Source organism: Anomaloglossus baeobatrachus, chromosome 6, assembly GCF_048569485.1.
Source record: "Anomaloglossus baeobatrachus isolate aAnoBae1 chromosome 6, aAnoBae1.hap1, whole genome shotgun sequence".
In the NCBI taxonomy this organism is placed as follows: domain Eukaryota; kingdom Metazoa; phylum Chordata; class Amphibia; order Anura; family Aromobatidae; genus Anomaloglossus; species Anomaloglossus baeobatrachus.
In genome coordinates this window covers 380,222,202-380,242,159 of record NC_134358.1, presented here as the reverse complement: position 1 = coordinate 380,242,159, position 19,958 = coordinate 380,222,202, and the positions used below count along the sequence as shown (strand labels likewise).

At 47.2% G+C, this 19,958-nt stretch overlaps 1 protein-coding gene across 5 annotated transcripts in view; it reads left to right on the top strand.

The window, feature by feature from the left end:
- GOLGA4 (golgin A4) overlaps window positions 1–19,958 on the top strand; it is a 246,749-nt gene that overhangs the window by 145,655 nt on the left and 81,136 nt on the right. For all 5 annotated transcript variants that reach the window (XM_075315051.1, XM_075315054.1, XM_075315052.1 and 2 more), the window contains 4 exons: window positions 1,175–1,306; window positions 1,712–1,867; window positions 15,421–19,322; window positions 19,431–19,552. In XM_075315051.1, coding sequence (XP_075171166.1) covers window positions 1,175–1,306; window positions 1,712–1,867; window positions 15,421–19,322; window positions 19,431–19,552 — 4,312 coding nt within the window. The remainder of the gene's footprint in view (window positions 1–1,174; window positions 1,307–1,711; window positions 1,868–15,420; window positions 19,323–19,430; window positions 19,553–19,958) is intronic.

The following is a 19,958-nucleotide window of genomic DNA, read 5'->3' as shown; positions in this document are numbered from 1 at the left end:
GCGTGCATGTGTGTTTGTGTGTGTGTTTGTGTGCATGTGTGGAATGATAGAATAGGGGACCAGGATGGGACATTTTAGAAGTTGTGGAACGGATCGTCAGCATTGCAATGATTTCCTATGGGAAATCTTGCTCTGCTGAACGAGTACCTTGACTAACAAGCACAGTCCCAGAACGGATTGTTCTCATTAAGCAAGGTACCACTGTATTAGGAAAAAATGACTTTTGTAAGGAGGGCTGTGGTAGTGAAATTAGGACACATTTCTAAGGCTGTTGAGAGGGCTAACAAAGGGCTGATGGTAGTTTAGTAGGAGAATCCTTTAGACATTCAAAGCTTTTCATTACAGTTGGGGCTCGTGCACATGACCGTTTAAATCAGATGAGTACTATTCGTGGTTGTTACCAATGTGTTTTTTATGGGGCTGTGCACATGTGTGAGTGCCATCCAATTTTCACAGACTGAATAGAGAAGGTGGAGAAACTCTGAATCTATGTGGCATAATCTGACAATTTTTCTCAGATGTGGAGAAAACAGTCGCACGCATCTATCCTTACGAACAAAAGATTGACACCAATCTTTTTTTGTCTGAATTTTCCTAATGTTTCTTTTTTTCCCTCTCAATGAAAATCCGTCAGCAGGTTTTTGCCCTTACATTATGATTCACTTATTACATAGTAGATACTCTAATTGCAGGGATTTGTCATTTTCAATTCTGTAATTTTAAATAAAATCCGTGTTTTATCATCTGGAGATTATTACTAGAGGACAAGGTGTCTCACGCTATGTAGCCCCTCCTGCTCCATCTAACCCTCTCCCACTTATTAGCAGCTATCTGCCAATTTAAAGTGTACACAGAAAGCTGCTAATCATTAGTGTGGGCAGGATTATACAGGGCTCCACATTCAGAGCGCTACTAGATGTGCTGTAGATGAAACAGTGATATTATCAAAACTGCAGCAAGCAGCTGAGCAAGTGATATTTCTTTGGAATAAGGGTCCCTGTGCCTACATTATGCTCTTCTCAGATTACATAGCAAAAACCTGGTTACTCATTCCCTTAAATCTATAAATCTTGATTTAAATGTTTGGGTTTTTTGTTTTAAAATGATTTCATTTTTCATGTACGATGTTCTCTAGTGAGGCAAAATTTGATAGTGTCTTATTTTCATATTCTAGAAAAACTGTGATCATCGTATTCATGAACTGGAAAACGTACACGCTGAAGCCTTAAAAAATAAAGACCAGGAACACAAGGAAACGCTAAAAATCTTGGAAGAGGAGCATCAAGAAAAGTTTAAAAATGCCTTTGTAAGTCACTGTTTTAATGCCTTTGGGAATGCGTCTTTAACAGGGAGTTTCTCAATATACAGTTCCTGAAACTTTCTTACCTTACCTTTTATACACCTTTTTTTTGTCCCTTTTAAAGTTCTCCGTGTCTGAACTCTTACGGCACAAAATGAATTTGGTACGCCTTACTCTATCTCACCTTTCATAAAGACTGGAATGCAAAATGCCAGTTTTAATGAATCTGGGCCAATGTATGTATACTATATACCCTTCGTTGTAACATTCATAGCAGTACATTTTTTCTGTTTTCCACACATTTCTTATATTTATAGAGTTACTTCAGCAGTACAGGTGTTTATTCTGCTAATAAGTATTTCCATATTAATGTTACACCTATTAAGTTTTTTTTTTTTTGTTCCACCACAGACAAGGGGCAAGGAGGAGCATTTGAATACTATGCAAGAAAAAGAGCAGCAGGCATTGTTAGCTTTAGAAGAAATGGAGCTTCAGAAGAAAGCCATTCAGATGCAAACTGAAAACCAGCTTCAGGAAATGCAACAAGAGCTTGAAGAATGTAGAACGGTAAGTTGCATCAGTTTTGAGCTGTGATTGCACTTTTTCTTGAGAATATTTACCCTAATAAAAAAGGATATTAAAAAAATTGGAAGCTTTTTTTTTTTTTTCTCTTCTGGAACAAACACAATAGCAAATAAATATTCATGCAGTTTTAGACTGAAAGTGCTCATTTACCTTTAAAGGAGTTGTCCACTACCTAGACAACTTCTTTTCATTCCCCTTGTCCTCCCCCGTGAAAATAAATAAACCTATACTCTACTTTGGTGCGACCGCAGTTCCAGTGATTTCTGAAGCCACAGTCCCGGGGCCCACGTGACATTGTTATGACACATGCTCCCCACGACCAATCCGTGGTGGGCGTCTGTCATCCCACCTTCAGACCTCCAGGCATTTAAGCAGGATGCGAGCACTGCGCTAACTTCCCGCTCAAATGTCTAAAGGCGGTGAGAAGAAAGCCGGTGATGATTGGTCGAGGGGCTCGCGTGTCATGACATTGTCACATGGGCCCCAGGAACGTGGCTTCAGAAATCATTGGAACTGCTCTGTGTCGGATGTGCGTATAGGCATATTTATTTTTATGGGGTGAAAAAGGGGATTGAGCAGGGGTTGTCCAAGTAGTGGACAACGCCTTTAAGTGAAAGGAAAATGTAATGCAAGTGGATTTAATAGCATTTAATCATATCTTATAATGGTGAAAAACAAACTTGTTCCTGAAGGTCTGAATAGTATTATGTGCTAATTTAAATGCAACCTCTCATAAGGTCCATAACTCCCCATTTACAAAATCAAGAAATTACATCCTATAAAAACCCAGCCCAATTCAAGATAAATATGTATATTTTTGTCCATTTCCCACTGGGATGCTATACAGGTAGAACCTATAGATATGTGTTGTTCTTTAAACATAGCCATCCATATGTACAGTGTAGAAGGTTACCTGTCAAGTGTGTTTTTTTTGTCGTTTTTAGTAGAAAAATATGTAAAATAGGACAGTACCCTGTCATGTGCAAAAAGCAAGGGTATTTGTCAAGTTAAATCCAGTGAATGACTTGGAGGCCCCAATTGTGAGGGTCATACAAGATGCACAGATCCTAGACTTATATGCAGGTATAAAACAGAAAAATGTTGAGTGACTAACGAGAGAAACAAAATGCTTCCAGTAAGTGTAACAGGGCTAAAATACTTTCCTTTTTGGGGTGATTTCTTTTGTTTCCCACAGTATCCAGAAAAACATGTCCAATCTCCAGATTTTGCTCCAGGAAGCAAATGCGCTCCAGTATTCACATCACCATTCCATTAGAACCTTTCATTATATTAAAATTACTCCGACTAAGGCCTGGGTCACACCACTGTATATATTGGACAAGTGTCAACCAATTTATTTATTTATTTTTAAATCCGATAGCACTTACACCATTATTCAATGGGGCTAGTGCTGAGCATTGATTTTTTGGGGGTTTTTTTTTAATACAGATTTGTGATAAGAAAAAAAAAATCACAGCATGCTGTGATTTGACTCACAAATTGGTCCACAGTCAGAAAATCAAGCCTATAGATGTGTGGAAGTCATCGGACTTCACTCGGGTGACATCACAGAATGGAGAAATTTCTTCTCCATCTTCTCCTCACAGTGTGCTTCAACTTTGTCATCTGAGACAATGTGATCACACTGTGCTTACACTCTGATCAGACTTGGATCAGATTTTGATTAGCGTGTCATTTGTCAATTGGCCTAATAATGCTAGCTTGCATACAAAAAAATGATGGTACTATTACCATTGTAACTGGTAACCATTTCCACTATGTTTTTGTGTTTTTTGATTTAATGTTATATTTCTTTGTCGCTCCATTGGGAGACCCAGACAATTGGGTGTATAGCTTCTGCCTCCGGAGGCCACACAAAGTATTACACTTTAAAAAGTGTAACCCCTCCCCTCTGCCTATACACCCTCCCGTAGATCACGGGCTCCCCAGTTTTATGCTTTGTGTGGAAGGAGGCACACATCCACTCATGCATTCTCAACTTAGTTATGTCGGTTGGAAGAAAAGAGGGCCCCCACGGAACCCCCGGCATGTTCCCTTCTCACCCCACTAAGTCGGCGGTGTTGTTAAGGTTGAAGTACCCATTGCGGGTACAGAGGCTGGAGCCACATGCCGTCTCCTTCACCATCCCTTAAGCGGCTCTTGGAGAAGTGGGATCCTAAGCGGTCATCCATTTACTGGGACCGTGCTCCATCCGCAGCCCCTGTGGGAACCTGCCGGACCGGAGCCTCTTCATCCTCAGGGACCGGGCCCTGCAACTCAATGGTACTCTGTGTCCCCATGGGGGACTGTGACTGTGCAGGGAGCGCACCTTCTTCCTGGAAGCCGCGGCAGCTGCTGAATCCAAGAGGCCGGTGGACTTCCGCGCCGACCGTGCCTGCTTGTCGGGCGCAGTCTCAAATTTAGTCCCCGGCTTCATCGCGGCCTAGTCGCAAAAATCCCGCCCCCGGGCCTGCCTGTCAGGGGTAAGGGCGGGATTACCGGCCTGACATCAGATGTGAGGGCTGGAGCATCCTGCATGTTTCCTCCCCCCTCACTGATCACTGTGGGGACCCCAGATTCCCGCACTTTGCTGGCGCCGCCCACGGCTCCACTCCTCCCCTGAGCGCTCCGGCAGCCATTTTTTGGCATTCTGCCGGTGAAGGATTCTTAGTGAACAGCTCTGCAGCTCAGGGGGATCCAAGGCAGGGAATCTGGAGGACACACTCCGCTCGTTAGCGGTCGGTAAGCCACACCGGTCACCCGGTGCTGGTCCCCCTAGGGTGCCGGATTAGATACGTATATATCTATATCTATCTGTTCGGTGGGCTGTATACCCCTTTCCCATTTACCCTCAGTGATCACTCTCCTAGGAGACAACAGCATGTCGTCCACAAGGAGCAAAGCTGCTAAGGCACAGGGTTTTTTTGCGGCCTGTACCTCTTGTGGGGCTATGTTACCTGCGGGTTCCACCTACCCTCACTGTGAGCAATGCTCGACCCCTGTTTCGCTTGCTCAGCCGGAACCTCGGACACTGGTGGGCCCCTCGGCTCATGTAGACCCCCCTGCTCCCCCTGACCAGGCTGCAGGGACAGAGTTCGCCTCTTTTGCTGAGAAACTCTCTGAGTCACTTTCTCAATCCATTACACAGTCTATGGACAAATGGTCTTCTAAGCTTGCTAGAGGCTTTGCAGTCCAGACCGGACCCTTCACAGGCCCCGGCCCCTGTTGGCTTGTCGCCTCCAGGCCCCTCTCGGTCCGCGCCACGGCGCGCTCATAGGTTGGGCCCTCGGTCTCAGGCGGAAGACTCCTGCCCGGACCGTAGTCCTAGACCGGCTAAGCGGTCTCGCTGGGACTCTTCCCCGACTTCCTCACACTGCTCGGGATCCCAGCTTGAGGACTCTCAGGAAGACGAGGCGGACGTGGGAACTCAGGGCTCTGACCCTGACGTCGCCCTTAACCTTGATACACCTGAGGGGGACGCCTTAGTAAATGATCTTATCTCGTCCATCAACCAGGTGTTAGATCTCTCTCCCCCGCCTCCTCCTGTAGAGGAGTCGGCGTCTCAGCAGGAGAAACACCAGTTTCGGTTCCCCAAACGTACTCGCAATACGTTTTTCTTTTTCGCTCCTAATTGGGAGACCCAGACAATTGGGTGTATAGCTATTGCCTCTGGAGGCCACACAAAGTATTACACTTAAAAGTGTAAGGCCCCTCCCCTTCTGGCTATACACCCCCAGTGGGATCACTGGCTCACCAGTTTTGTGCTTTGTGCGAAGGAGGCAACACATCCACGCATAGCTCCACTTTTTAGTCAGCAGCAGCTGCTGACTATGTCGGATGGAAGAAAAGAGGACACATATAGTGTCCCCAGCATGCTCCCTTCTCACCCCACTGTATGTCGGAGGTGTTTGTAAGGTTGAGGTACCCATTGCGGGTACGGCGGCAGGAGCCCACATGCTGATTCCTTCCCCATCCCTTTTTACAGGGCTCTGGGTGAAGTGGGATTTACCGGTCTCCAGGCACTGAGACCGTGCTCCATCTACAGCCCCTGGAGAAGATGCTGGATGGAGCGGAGTACATCAGGGACATGGCCCTGCTTCCTCAAGGTACTCTGTGTCCCCGTGCATTTGGCGCTCACACCGCAGCATGCTGGGTGTTGTAGTGCGCCGGGGGACATCAGCGCTGCGGCGCCTGTGCCATGGCCTCATTCAGCTTCGCTGAAGCAGGCTCACTTATGGGAATTGGTCGCGCCGGCCGCTGGGACTGCGGCGCGGCTGGCACTTGTAGTGCGCCGGGGACTTCAGCGCGGCCTGCGCTTTTACGGCGGCCGCGCTGATAACTAGAGTCCCCGGCTTTTGCGGCCTGCTTCCGTTCGTTCCCGCCCCCAGACCTGCCAGTCAGGAGAGGGGCGGGACGCTGGCCACTTCTAGGCATCGGTCGCGCCGGCCGCTGGGACTGCGGCGCGGCTGGCACTTGTGGTGCGCCGGGGACTTCAGCGCGGCCCGCGCTTTTACGGCGGCCGCGCTGATAACTAGAGTCCCCGGCTTTTGCGGCCTGCTTCCGTTCGTTCCCGCCCCCAGACCTGCCAGTCAGGAGAGGGGCGGGACGCTGGCCACTTCTAGGAATCGGTCGCGCCGGCCGCTGGGACTGCGGCGCGGCTGGCACTTGTGGTGCGCCGGGGACTTCAGCGCGGCCCGCGCTTTTACGGCGGCCGCGCTGTTAACTCGAGTCCCCGGCTTCTGGGCCTAGTCTCCCTTCGTTACCGCCCACAGCCCTGACAGTCAGGGTAGGGGCGTGACGCTGCATAGCACAGCAGCGCTGAGAGCTGGAGTATGTTTTGCATACTCCACCCCTCTCACTGTGTGCACTGTGAATCCGGATTCCCGCACTTTCTCAGGCACGCCCACGGCTTCCTTCTCTACAAGGACGCCGGCAGCCATTAGTGTCAGTTTCTGTACGAACAGAGACAAGTGTGGAAGACCCTGGCATTCTGATAGTCACACAATCGCTGCAACAGGCGTTAAGCAGCACCTGTGGTGCTAACCCCACTAGTGCAGAAGTGCACTTATAGATATGCTTGTACTATATACATTGCACTGTTTGGTCGCACGTTGTATATACCCTCCTGGATTATGCGGAGGAGTTATCAGCATATTCTCTGTGTAAAACAAAGGTGCAGAACCACATGTTTTTCTATACAGCTGGTACAGCATGTACGGCTATACGGCCGGCAGGTTACATAGACTCCCATTGTATGCACTAATGGCCAGGGGATGAGGACGGTGTCTGCAGTATTTACTGACAGTTTTTCTGAGACTATGGCTATGATACTAGAAGCCTAGCAGTCCGGACATGTCTCTCACAATATGGGCACTGTTGAATCATTGATCCATGGCCCCCCTCAGTGTGAACAACTAACAGCTCCGGGAATGTCACACGCATCCCAGAGTCACGGCTCTGCACGGACGTCAGTCCCAGACAGCCTAAGCGGGCTCACTATGAGCGGCCTCGGTTTCATCAGGGTCCTAGCAGAAGGACTCGCTGTGTAATGAGGCGGAAGTAGCGGCTCAGGATTCTGATCCTGAGACCGCTCTCAATCTGGATACACCTGATCGTGACGCCATAGTAAATAATCTTATAGCGTCCATCTATAGAATGTGGGTTATTTCTCACAGCTCCTCCAGTGGAGGAGTCAGCTTCACGTATTTTTCTGGACCACTCTGCCTTCAGAGAGGCAGTCCAGGAACACCACGCTTATCCAGATATGCGCTTCTCCAAACGGCTTAGGATACACGTTATCCCTGTCCCCTGACTTGGTCAGGGACTGGACCCAGTGTCTCAAGCGGCATCCTCCAATCTCCAGGCTTGTAGCTAGATCCATAGTTGCAGTGGGAGATGGAACTGCTGTTGGCTCCGGCATTCTCTCCCTTGGGGCACTCCAAGCTATTTCAGCTTGTCTTACACAGATTGACACGGTTACACGTACATCTGTGCCGCAGGTGGCATCCTTAACCTCTCAAATGTCTGCATTTGCTTCTTACGCGATTCAGATTGTCCTGGACTCTGCGAACCGTGCGGCGGTAGCCTCCGCTACTCCGTGTTTTTAAGCAGAGCCTGGTCTGCTCGTTAAGTGAATGGAAGGCAGATTCTGCTTCCAAAAAAGGTTGCCTACCAGTTGCCTTTTTCTGCTGACCGACTGTTTGGTGAACGTAACCATTAAACAGTCCAGGGGTAAGGATTCATCCTTTCCTCAGCCCGGACACAACAAACCCCAACAGAGCAAGAGGCAGTCGGGGTTTTGGGCCTTTTCGAGGCTCGGGCAGGTCCCATTTTTCCTCGTCCAATGTGGACTCAAAAGGATCAGAGGAGCTCAGATTCTTAGCGGGCTCAGTCACGCCCAAAAAATCGACAGTCTGAAAACCCGCTTCCAAGGCGGCTTCCTCATGACTTGCGGCCTCGGTCGGTAGCAGGCTCTCCCGCCTTGGCGATATTTAGCTGCCATAGGTCAATGACCATTGAGTGTGAGACATTCTGTCTCACGGGTACAGGATAGAGCTCACTTCTCGTCCTCCAACTCGATTCTTCAGAATTTCTCACCTCCCGGCCGAGCCGCTGCTCTTCTGCAAACAGGGTGCACTCTATAGGCAGAAAGAGTGATGACCCCCGTTCCTCTTCAGGAACAAGGTCACGGTTTTTACCCCAAATTCTTTGCGGTACCTATAACAACGGGCCGTTCCATCCCGTTCTGGATCTAAAAATGCTCAGCAAGCTCGTGGACACCAGGCGGTTCCGGATGGAATCACTCCGCCTCAAGGTCCCAAGGATATTTCCTAGCATCATTAGGCATCAAGGATGCTTATCCACACGTGCCGATTGATCCAGAGCACTAGCGTGTCTACGCTTCGTTATAGGAGACGAACACCTTCTGTTCGTAGCTCTACCTTCCGGCTAGCGACAGTCCCACTGGTCTTCGCCAAGGTCAGGGCAGCAGTAGTCACAGTCCTGCACTCTCAGAGTCACTCTGTGATCCCGTATTTAGACGATCTATTTGTCAAGGCACTCTCTTAGGAAACATGCCAACACTGCCCGAACGTTGCGCTGGAGACTCTCTAAAGTTTTGGGTGGATCATCAACTTTTCAAAGTCAGATCCGACCCCGACCCTATCGATAACATATCTAGGCATAGAGTTTCTTACTCTCTCAGCGATAGTGAAGCTTCCGCTAGACAAACAGCATTCACTACGGGCTGCAAGCTCTTCTTTAAGGACCAGTCGCACACATTGAGACGCCTCATGCACTTCCTACGTAAGATGGTAGCAATGGAGGCAGTTCCTTTCGCGCAGTTTTACTGCGTCCACTACAATGGGACATTCTCCGCCAATGGGACGAGGAGTCGACGTCCCTCAACAGAGTCGTCGTTCTTTCTCAGGCGGCCAAGGAATCTCTACGGTGGTGGCTTCTTCCCACCTCTTGGTTAAAAAAGAAGGTCCTTCCTATCCCCATCCTGGGCGATAGTTACGACAGACGCGAGTCTATCAGGGTGGGGAGCAGTTTCTCTCCACTACAGCGCTCAGGGTACGTGGACTCAGCAAGAGTCCACCCTTCAGATCAATGTTCTTGAACACAGAGCAGTGTATCTTGCCCTACAAACCTTCCAACAGCGGCTGGAAAGCAAGCATATCCGACTTCAGTCGGACAGCTCCACAGCGGTGGCATACATCAACCACCAAGGAAGAACGCGCAACCGGCAAGCCTTCCATGAAGTCCGGCAGGTTCTGATGTGGGTGGAAGACACGGCATCCACCATATCCACAATTCACATCCCAAGTGTAGAAACTAGGAAGCTGACTTCCTAAGTCGCTGAGGTGTGGCCGAAAGAGGATGGTCTCCTCACCCGGACGGGTTTCAGGAGATCTGGCGCCGCTGACAGAGGCCGGACGTCGATCTAATGGCGTCACGGCACAACAACAATGTGCCAGCTTCATGGCACGGTTTCACAATCATCGAGCTCTGGCGGCAAACGCCTTAGTTCAGCATTGGTCGCAGTTCCAGCTACCTTAGGTGCCACCTCTGGCATTGTTGCCCAGAGTACTGCGCTAGATCAAGACCGACTGCGGCCGCGCCATCCTCGTCGCTACAGATTGGCCGAGGATGTTGTGGTACTCGGTTCTGTGGTGCCTCACGGTAGGCTAACCGGGGGCACTACCAGACCAATCAGACTGGCTGTCTCAAGGGCCATTCTTCCATTTGAACAGGACGTGGAAGATATTCTTATCTCGGTGCTCGGCGCAGGGTGTTTCTCCCTGGCCGGTTGCATCGTCTATGTTTCCTTCCTTCCTGCAATCTAGGTAGGAAAATGGGTTGTCGCTCAGTTCCCTTTAGGGACAAGTCTCAGCGCTATCTGTATTTTTCAGAAACGACGACTTCCTCAGGTACGCACGTTCCTACGGGGAGTTTGTCTTCTCAGCACTCCGTACAAGCGGCCGTTAGAGCCCTGAGATCTGAACAAGGTTCTAATTGCTCTCCAGATGCCGCCTTTCGAGCCTTTGAAAGATGTCTCCCTTCCCGCTTTTCACGGGAAGTGGCCTTCTAGTAACGGTCTCGTCTCTTAGGACAGTGTCCGAGCTAGCAACGCTCTCATACAAACTCCCTTCCTGGTCCTTCACCAGGACAGGGTAGTTCTGCGTCCGGTTCCGGAATTTCTCCCTAAGGTGGTATCCCACTTTCATATCAATCAGGATATCACCTCACCTTCTTTGTGTCCTCGTCCAGTCCACCAATTTCAGAAAGATTTGCATCTGTTGGTTCTGGTGAGAGCACTCAGGTTCTACTTCCCGCATGGCGCTCCTGCGCCACCCGGATGCACTTTTTGTCCTTGTCGCTGGTCGGCGTAAACAGTCGCAAGCTTCCAAATCCACCCTTGCTCGGGGGATCGAGGAACCAATTCTTGAAACCTACAGTTCTACTGGGCTTCTGGTTCTCTCAAGGCCGAAGGCCCATTCTATCAGAGCCGTGGGTGCATCCTGGACATTACGGCACCAGGCTACGGCTCAGCAGGTGTGTCAGGCACCTACCTGATTGGGTCTGCATACTTTTACCAAGCATTTTCAGGTGCATACCTACGCTTCGGCAGACGCCAGCCTAGGTAGATAAGTCCTTCAGGCGGCAATTGCCCACCTGTAGGAAAGGGCTGTTTGACGGCCCTATCACGAGGTATTCTTTTACCCACCCAGGGACTGCTTTTGGACGTCCCAATTGTCTGGGTCTCCCAATTAGGAGCGAAAAAGAAGAAGGGAATTTTGTTTACTTACCGTAAATTCCTTTTCTTCTAGCTCCAATTGGGAGACCCAGCACCCGCCCTGTTTTCTCTGGGTTTTTCTGTTTTTTCGGGTACACATGTTGTTCATGTGGTATGGTTCAGTTCTCCGATGTTTCCTCGGATTAAATTGGTCTTTAAACCAGTTATTGGCTTTCCTCCTTCTTGCTTTGGCACTAAAACTGGTGAGCCAGTGATCCCACTGGGGGTGTATAGCCAGAAGGGGAGGGGCCTTACACTTTTAAGTGTAATACTTTGTGTGGCCTCCAGAGGCAATAGCTATACACCCAATTGTCTGGGTCTCCCAATTGGAGCTAGAAGAAAAGGAATTTACGGTAAGTAAACAAAATTCCCTTCTTTGATCACTCTAACTTCAGGGACGCTGTCCAGAAGCCCAGAGCGGTCCCGGACAAGCGCTTTACTAAGCGCCTCACTGACACGCGTTACCCCTTTCCATCTGAAGTTGTTAAGGGTTGGGCTCACTGTCCCAAGGTGGATCCTCCAGTCTCAAGATTGGCGGCTAGATCCGTGGTGTCGGTTGCAGATGGCTCATCGCTAAAAGATGCCACTGACAGACAGATTGAGCTCCTGGTGAAGTCCATCTATGAGGCCACGGGCGCGTCTTTTGCCCCGGCCTTTGCAGCCGTGTGGGCACTACAAGCTATCTCGGCTTGTCTGACTGAGATTAATGCTGTCACACGTAATTCTGCTCCGCAAGTTGCGTCTTTGACCTCTCAGGCATCAGCCTTTTCATCCTACGCCATGAACGCCGTCCTGGATTCTGCTAGCCGTACAGCTGTAGCATCCGCTAACTCTGTGGCAGTCCGCAGGGCCATGTGGCTGCGCGAATGGAAGGCAGATTCGGCTTCCAAGAGGTTCTTGACCGGTTTGCCGTTTTCTGGTGAACGTTTGTTTGGCGAACGATTGGATGAGATTATTAAGGAATCCAAAGGGAAGGATTCCTCCTTACCCCAGGCCAAACCTAAGAGACCTCAACGCGGTTTTTACTCCAACTTGTTCGTGGTGCCAAAAAAGGACGGGTCATTCCGTCCTGTTCTGGACCTCAAGCTGCTCAACAGACATGTGAGAACCAGACGGTTCCGGATGGAATCTCTCCGCTCGGTCATCGCCTCGATGTCACAAGGAGACTTCCTAGCATCGATCGACATCAGGGATGCTTATCTCCATGTACCGATCGCACCCGAGCATCAACGTTTCCTGCGTTTCGCCATCGGGGACGAACACCTACAGTTCGTGGCATTGCCTTTCGGCTTGGCGACAGCACCACGGGTTTTCACCAAAGTCATGGCATCCGTTGTGGCGGTCCTGCATTCTCAGGGCCACTCGGTGATTCCCTACTTGGACGATCTCCTAGTCAGGACCTCGTCTCGGGTGGCGTGTCAACAAAGTCTATCTGTCGCTCTGGCGACTCTCCAGCGGTTCGGGTGGATCATCAACTTCCCGAAATCCAAGTTGACACCGACCCAATCACTGACGTACCTTGGGATGGAGTTTCATACCCAGCAAGCGTTAGTCAAGCTTCCGAGAGACAAACGGCTTTCTCTGCAGGCAGGGGTGCAATCCCTTCTTCGGAGTCAGTCACACCCCTTAAGGCGCCTCATGCACTTCCTGGGGAAGATGGTGGCAGCTATAGAGGCAGTCCCGTTCGCGCAATTCCATCTTCGGCCACTCCAATGGGACATTCTCCGCAAATGGGACAGGAGTTCGGCTTCCCTCGACAGGAGTGTCTCTCTTTCCCTTGCAACCAAGACGTCACTTCAGTGGTGGCTCCTTCCCAACTCTCTGTCGCAGGGAAAATCCTTCCTACCCCCAACCTGGGCTGTGGTCACCACGGACGCGAGCCTGTCAGGGTGGGGAGCGGTTTTTCTCCACCACAGGGCTCAGGGAACCTGGACTCCGATAGAGTCTTCCCTTCAGATCAATGTTCTGGAGATAAGGGCAGTGTATCTAGCCCTATTGGCTTTTCAGCGGTGGCTGGAGGGCAGGCAGATCCGTATCCAGTCGGACAACGCCACTGCCGTCGCATACATCAACCACCAAGGCGGCACTCGCAGTCGTCAAGCCTTCCAGGAAGTCCGACGGATTCTGCAGTGGGTGGAAGCCACAGCTTCCACCATCTCCGCAGTTCACATCCCGGGCGTAGAAAACTGGGAAGCAGATTTTCTCAGTCGTCAGGGCATGGACGCGGGGGAATGGTCTCTGCACCCAGACGTGTTTCGAGAGATCTGTCGCCGCTGGGGAATGCCGGACGTCGATCTCATGGCGTCACGGCACAACAACAAGGTCCCGGCATTCATGGCACGGTCTCAGGATCACAGAGCTCTGGCGGCAGACGCGTTAGTTCAGGATTGGTCGCAGTTTCGACTGCCTTATGTATTTCCTCCTCTGGCGATGCTGCCCAGAGTGTTACGCAAGATCAGGTCCGACTGCAGTCGCGCCATTCTCGTCGCTCCAGACTGGCCGAGGCGGTCGTTGTACCTGGATCTGTGGCATCTCACGGTGGGTCAACCGTGGGCGCTTCCAGACCGCCCAGACTTGCTGTCACAAGGCCCGTTTTTCCATCTGAATTCTGTGGCCCTCAACCTGACTGTGTGGCCATTGAGTCCTGGCTCCTAGCGTCTTCAGGGTTATCTCAGGATGTCATTGCCACCATGAGACAGGCCAGGAAGCCTACGTCCGCCAAGATCTATTATAGGTCTTGGCAAATCTTCCTATCCTGGTGCGCTAATAACGGTTTTACTCCATGGCCGTTTGCCTTACCCACTTTTCTTTCATTCCTTCAATCCGGAATGGACAAGGGTTTGTCACTTGGCTCTCTCAAGGGCCAAGTATCGGCGCTCTCCGTGTTTTTTCAAAAGCGCCTAGCCAGGCTTCCGCAGGTCCGCACGTTCCTGCAGGGAGTTTGCCACATAGTCCCACCTTACAAGCGTCCGCTGGAACCCTGGGATCTTAACAGGGTGCTAACGGCTCTTCAGAAACCACCTTTCGAGACGCTGCGGGATGTCTCTCTATCACGTCTTTCGCAGAAGGTGGCCTTCCTAGTGGCAGTCACATCACTTCGGAGAGTGTCTGAGCTAGCAGTGCTGTCATGCAAAGCCCCCTTCCTGGTGTTTCACCAGGATAAGGTGGTTCTGCGTCCGGTCCTGGAATTTCTCCCTAAGGTGGTATCCCCTTTTCATCTCAATCAGGATATCTCCTTGCCTTCATTTTGCCCTAATCCAATTCACCAGTGTGAAAAGGATCTGCACTCTTTGGATCTTGTGAGAGCACTCCGGCTCTGCGTGTCTCGCACGGCGCCCTGCGTCGTTCAGATGCGCTCTTTGTCCTTGTCGCTGGCCAGCGTAAGGGCTCGCAGGCTTCCAAGTCAACTTTGGCTCGGTGGATCAAGGAACCGATTCTCGAAGCCTACCGTTCTTCTGGGCTTCCGCTTCCTTCAGGGCTGAAAGCCCATTCTACCAGAGCCGTGGATGCGTCCTGGGCATTGCGGCACTGGGCTACGTCTCAGCAGGTGTGTCAGGCAGCTACGTGGTCTAGTCTGCACACTTTCACGAAACACTATCAAGTGCATACCTATGCTTCGGCAGACGCCAGTCTAGGTAGGCGAGTCCTTCAGGCGGCGGTTGCCCACCTGTAAGAGGGGGCCGTTTTTTCCGGCTCTTTGTTATTGAGGTATTCTTTTACCCACCCAGGGACTGCTCTTGGACGTCCCAATTGTCTGGGTCTCCCAATGGAGCGACAAAGAAGAAGGGAATTTTGTTTACTTACCGTAAATTCCTTTTCTTCTAGCTCCTATTGGGAGACCCAGCACCCGCCCCTGTACCCTTCGGGCTGGTTGTTTTTTTGTGTACACATGTTGTTCATGTTGAATTGTTCTTTTGGTTCATGGTTGCAGTTCTCCGAACATCCTTCGGATTGCATTTACCCTAGACCAAGTTATAAGTTTTCTCCTTCCTGCTTTTGCACCAAAACTGAGGAGCCCGTGATCTACGGGAGGGTGTATAGGCAGAGGGGAGGGGTTACACTTTTTAAAGTGTAATACTTTGTGTGGCCTCCGGAGGCAGAAGCTATACACCCAATTGTCTGGGTCTCCCAATAGGAGCTAGAAGAAAAGGAATTTACTGTAAGTAAACAAAATTCCCTTCTTTCCTTTTTTAGTTATTATATTTTTTATTTTGGCTTTTTTTTTTTCTTTTGACAGAGAATTCTTGAGTTGGAAAGTTTCCTTGAAAAAACGTCACAGGATAGTGACATCAAATCAGGAGAATTATCCACACGGCTAGAAAGTGAAACAAACAAGCACAATGCAGAAATAACTGCAATTATTGAGAAACATAAGGAAGAATTTAAGCGATGTAATGAAGATAATGAAAAGAAGTTGATAGAAAAGCTTGAAAGTTTGAATCATGAACGTGAAGAAGAGATTGCTGCTCTTAAAGAGAAATGCCAACAGGAATTTGATGTACAATTAAAGGAAAAAGAGCGTGCTTTTCAGGCTCACATTGAAGAAATGAATGAAAAAACCTTGGAGAAATTAGATGTAAAACAAACAGAACTGGAAGCCCTCTCATCTGAATTGTCTGAAGCTCTAAAGCTGCGTCAGGAAACTGAACAGAAAGTTTCAGACTGTCAGAGCGAAATGGACAAAATAAAACGAGACTTTGAAAGTCAGCTTGCTGAGATCCAGAAGCAGCACCAAGACCGTATTGGTGCAGTTGAAAAAGATAACGATATAATGACGCAAGGGTTAGAAAAAGGCCTGAAGGATGAAATTAATCACTTGACACTTTTGCTTGATGAAAAGCAGAAGGAGACTGAACAGCTACAGCTTGAAAAGCAGCAACTAAAGGAAGCGATTGAAAAGGCTGATGGGGAGTTAAAATCTGCTTCTGTCCAGCTCGATGAGCTGCGTTGTTCATATCAGAAGGCACAGGATGATACAGAGACATATACAATGGAGCTAAAAAATATACAAGAGAAATTGAGTGTTATGACCGAGGAGAGGAACCATCTTAAACAATTAATTGAAGAGCAAGACTCCAAACTGAAGCTTTTGACTACAGAGCTGGATTCTCATAAAGAGCAAGTACAAAACCTTTCCCTAAAAATTGAACAGCAGGCCACACATGTTAATGATCTGACATCTCAATCTGAGACAAAGATAAGTGAATATCAATGTCAAGTAGAAGAGCTGAAGAGAGTTGCTGCTGATAAGGAAAATGAAACTGAAAAGCTAAAAGAGGCTCACAACCAACTTATTAACCAGCTTAACCAAAATTTGTCTTCCAAAGAAAATAAAATAGAATCTTTACAAGAAGAACACAAAGCGAAAACTAAAAGCCAAGGTGACAAAATTGAACGAATGAAGCAAAGAATGAAAGAAATTCAAGAAGCATCTAAGAAGAAATGTTCTGACATGGATAGTAAACTGAAAAAAGAATTGGAGAAAAAGCAGCTTGAGTTAGATGATAAAGAAAAGCAATTTAACGAGAAAATGTTGGAGATGGCCCATGCAAGTTCAACTGGAATTAATGATGCATTATCTCAGCTGGAACAGAACCATAAAGAGCAAATTGTCAGTGTCAAAGAGTCCCACCAAAGAGAATTACAGGAGACTGTACAAGATTGGGAGAAAAAAATTAGCCAGCATGTTGATGAACTGAGGGAAAAACATGATGCTGAACTTCAAGAGAAAGACCAAGAGCTAATTGAGACTAAGCAACTGCTCAGTAATATCAGCAGAGAGAAGGAGGAACTAGACCAACTGATCATGACTCTAAGGGAAGAAAAAAGTAGCTTGGATATTGGGTTTCACGAATTACAGGAGCAATTGAATCGGTTAACTAATCAGGTTGAGTCTTTGAACCAGAGTGAGAACAGCTTAAAATCTGAGCTTGAAAAGGTGCAAAATGAGTATGTGTCACTGGAGAATAATAAAAAGTTGGTAGAGTCAGAAGTTAATGACCTAAAAACATCAGCAGACACAAATAAAAGCGAAATTAAAGACTTAATTGTAAAACTAAGCGAAGCAGAAGAAAAATATCAAGCACTAGAAACTTCTCACAGTAATGAGTCTGCTACACTTGTAAGAGAATTGTCAGAGAAGCTTTTAGAAAAAGAAACTTGGTGCAAGAAACTACAACTTGAAAACGAAAAAAAATTAGAAAATTGCTGCAAAGAGACCATGTCGCTGTTCGAGTCATTAACTTTGGGACTAAGTAATAAATACAATGAGCACATGAATAGATTAACGGTCAGAATTGGCGTTTGTGAGAGAGCAGCATTTCAATTGAAAGAACCCATTTCAAAACATGTGAACAAAATCCGAGACTTAGATACTCAAGTAAATCAATTAAATAATGAATATAAGACCATAAACACATCCTTATCACAAAGCCGCCAACTATTGCATGAAAGAGAAAATACGATTTTGGCAATGAAGGAAGAACTGGAGTGTCTTTCCATCGAAAAGCAAGCCTTGCAGACAGAGGGAGGTAACCAGCAGAAAGTGGCTGATGAAAAAGAATCTTGCATTACGCAATTAAAAAAAGAGCTCTCTGAAAATATCAACACTGTAACATCTTTGACTGCTACTCTAAAAGAGAGAGACACGGAATTAAATGAACTTAAGATAAAGCTTGAGAACAGCGTGACCTTAGAAGAAAAAGAGCAATCCATAGCTTTTATAACTTCCCAGCACAATGATGGTCAACAGGAGTTACTCAAACAGATCCAAGATCTAACTTCAAGTATTGAAGATCTGAATAACGAAAAAACGGCCACTGTAAAAGAAGCAGAAAAACTGAGAGATAAGTTAGACGAGTGGAAGAAGAAAGCAGAAGTCGGGTTTACCCAAAATCACCAAGCAATTCAAGAATTACAAGAAAAGATTGAAATATCTAGTAAACAACTGCTTGAGAAAGATGGAGAAGTTAAGACGGTCAGAGAAGAGTTTGAACATTTTCGTAGCAACACAGAACAGGATCAAGCCAACAAGGAAAGTTTAGCACTAAAGTTAACCACTAATGTGGAACATCAGAATTCAAAAATTCAGGAATTGGAAGCGGAGATCGCCAAATTGGCAAAAGAAAAACAATGTTTGATGGAAGAGGTAGACAGACAAATACAGCTACAGAATATTGAAAAAAAACAACTTGTAGAACAGCTGTCACGCATCAAAAATGTTGCCTCTGAAAAGGACAGTCACTCTCTGGAAGCACAGCAGCAAATTGTCAGACTAGAAAATGAAGTCTCAAGCTTGAAGGAAGACAGTGCTACAAAACAACTTCAGTGGGACCAGCAAAAACTAGAGCTAACTGAAAACAAAGATAAGGAAATAAAAATTTTAGAAAAGCAATTGACAAGTGAAAGCACCAAAAGAATTGCAGAGCTCAAGAAAAAAGCAGAGCAAAAAATTGGCTTGGTTAAGAAGCAGCTAATGTCTCAGCTTGAAGAAAAGGAAAAATCTATGCAAAATCTAGAAACTCAACTCAAAAGTCTAAAGGATCAGATCCAGAGTGAAGAGCAAGAATTACAAGTAGGTTTAAGCCAGGAAAAAGAACAACTTGAGAAAAAATGTGCAAGTCTGCAAGAACAGCACCTTCACATGGACAGTGAAATATCTACTTTAAGAGATGAGGTGCTGCTAAAGGAAAAAAGACTCAAAGAGCTGGAGGACAGAAACGAGACAATTGAGAAGAAGCTTGGTGAGACTGAAGGGATCATAAATGAAAAAGAGTTGACCCTGGTATCCGAAAGAGAAGCGGAGAAGATGAAACTGCAACAACTGTCTTCCAAACATCAAGAAGTTTCACTTTCTCTACAGGAACAGTTAACAGCAAAGGAGTCAGAGTTGAAAGCTTGTAATGAAAAATTAGAAGAAAAGTCAAAGTCATATGAAGATCAGAAAGTACTATTTAATGAGATTCAATCTCAGGAAAACATTTTGAAGGCAAAGATTCAGGAAGCAGAAGGGGAAATACAAAAGTTCCGCAAGGAAGTGACTAAATTGCAGAAAGACTTGAGGACTTTACGCAAGGAACATAATCAAGAACTAGATTTGCTAAAAAAGGAACTGACAGAAGAAGCTGAGCAGAGAGTGCAGTAAGTGTGCGAATTGTCATAGTATTTTTCCAAAATATGTTACATATGTATGGCTTATATATTGCTTCCTCATGTGTTTTGACTTTAAAAGTTTGTCATTTCACATAGGCATGAACAAGAGGATCAAGAATTAAAGCACAATTCTGCCTTAAAACAGCTCATGAGGGAGTTTAACACCCAAATGGCACAAAAAGAGCGTGAACTTGAAATTGCTGTTCAAGAAACAATTGGTAAGAGTAAATATGATTAGAAACATGATTTTTAATATCTATATTATAGTTAATGGTTTGGAAATTGTTTTTGCATGTGACAGATGTCAGATTGGATATATACATGGTCATGATCGATAATGTCAGTACAACTTCTTATCTAAACTTACTATGTCTGCATTTGTCAGTGATTTGACAGGGCCAAGATCATACTTTTACTATTGGTTGGTGCTGTTGCAGTCGCATATTAAAACACTACTGTTCAGAGCTGCTTCACAGAAAAAATAAGTACTTTGCCTAAACACCAAGTACTTGATTCATTATTACATTTGCACTTGTTTTTTCTTTATCGTTCCTTTGGGAGACCCAGACCTTGGGTGTTTAGCTTCTGCCTCCGGAGGACACACAAAGTACTACACCTAAAAGT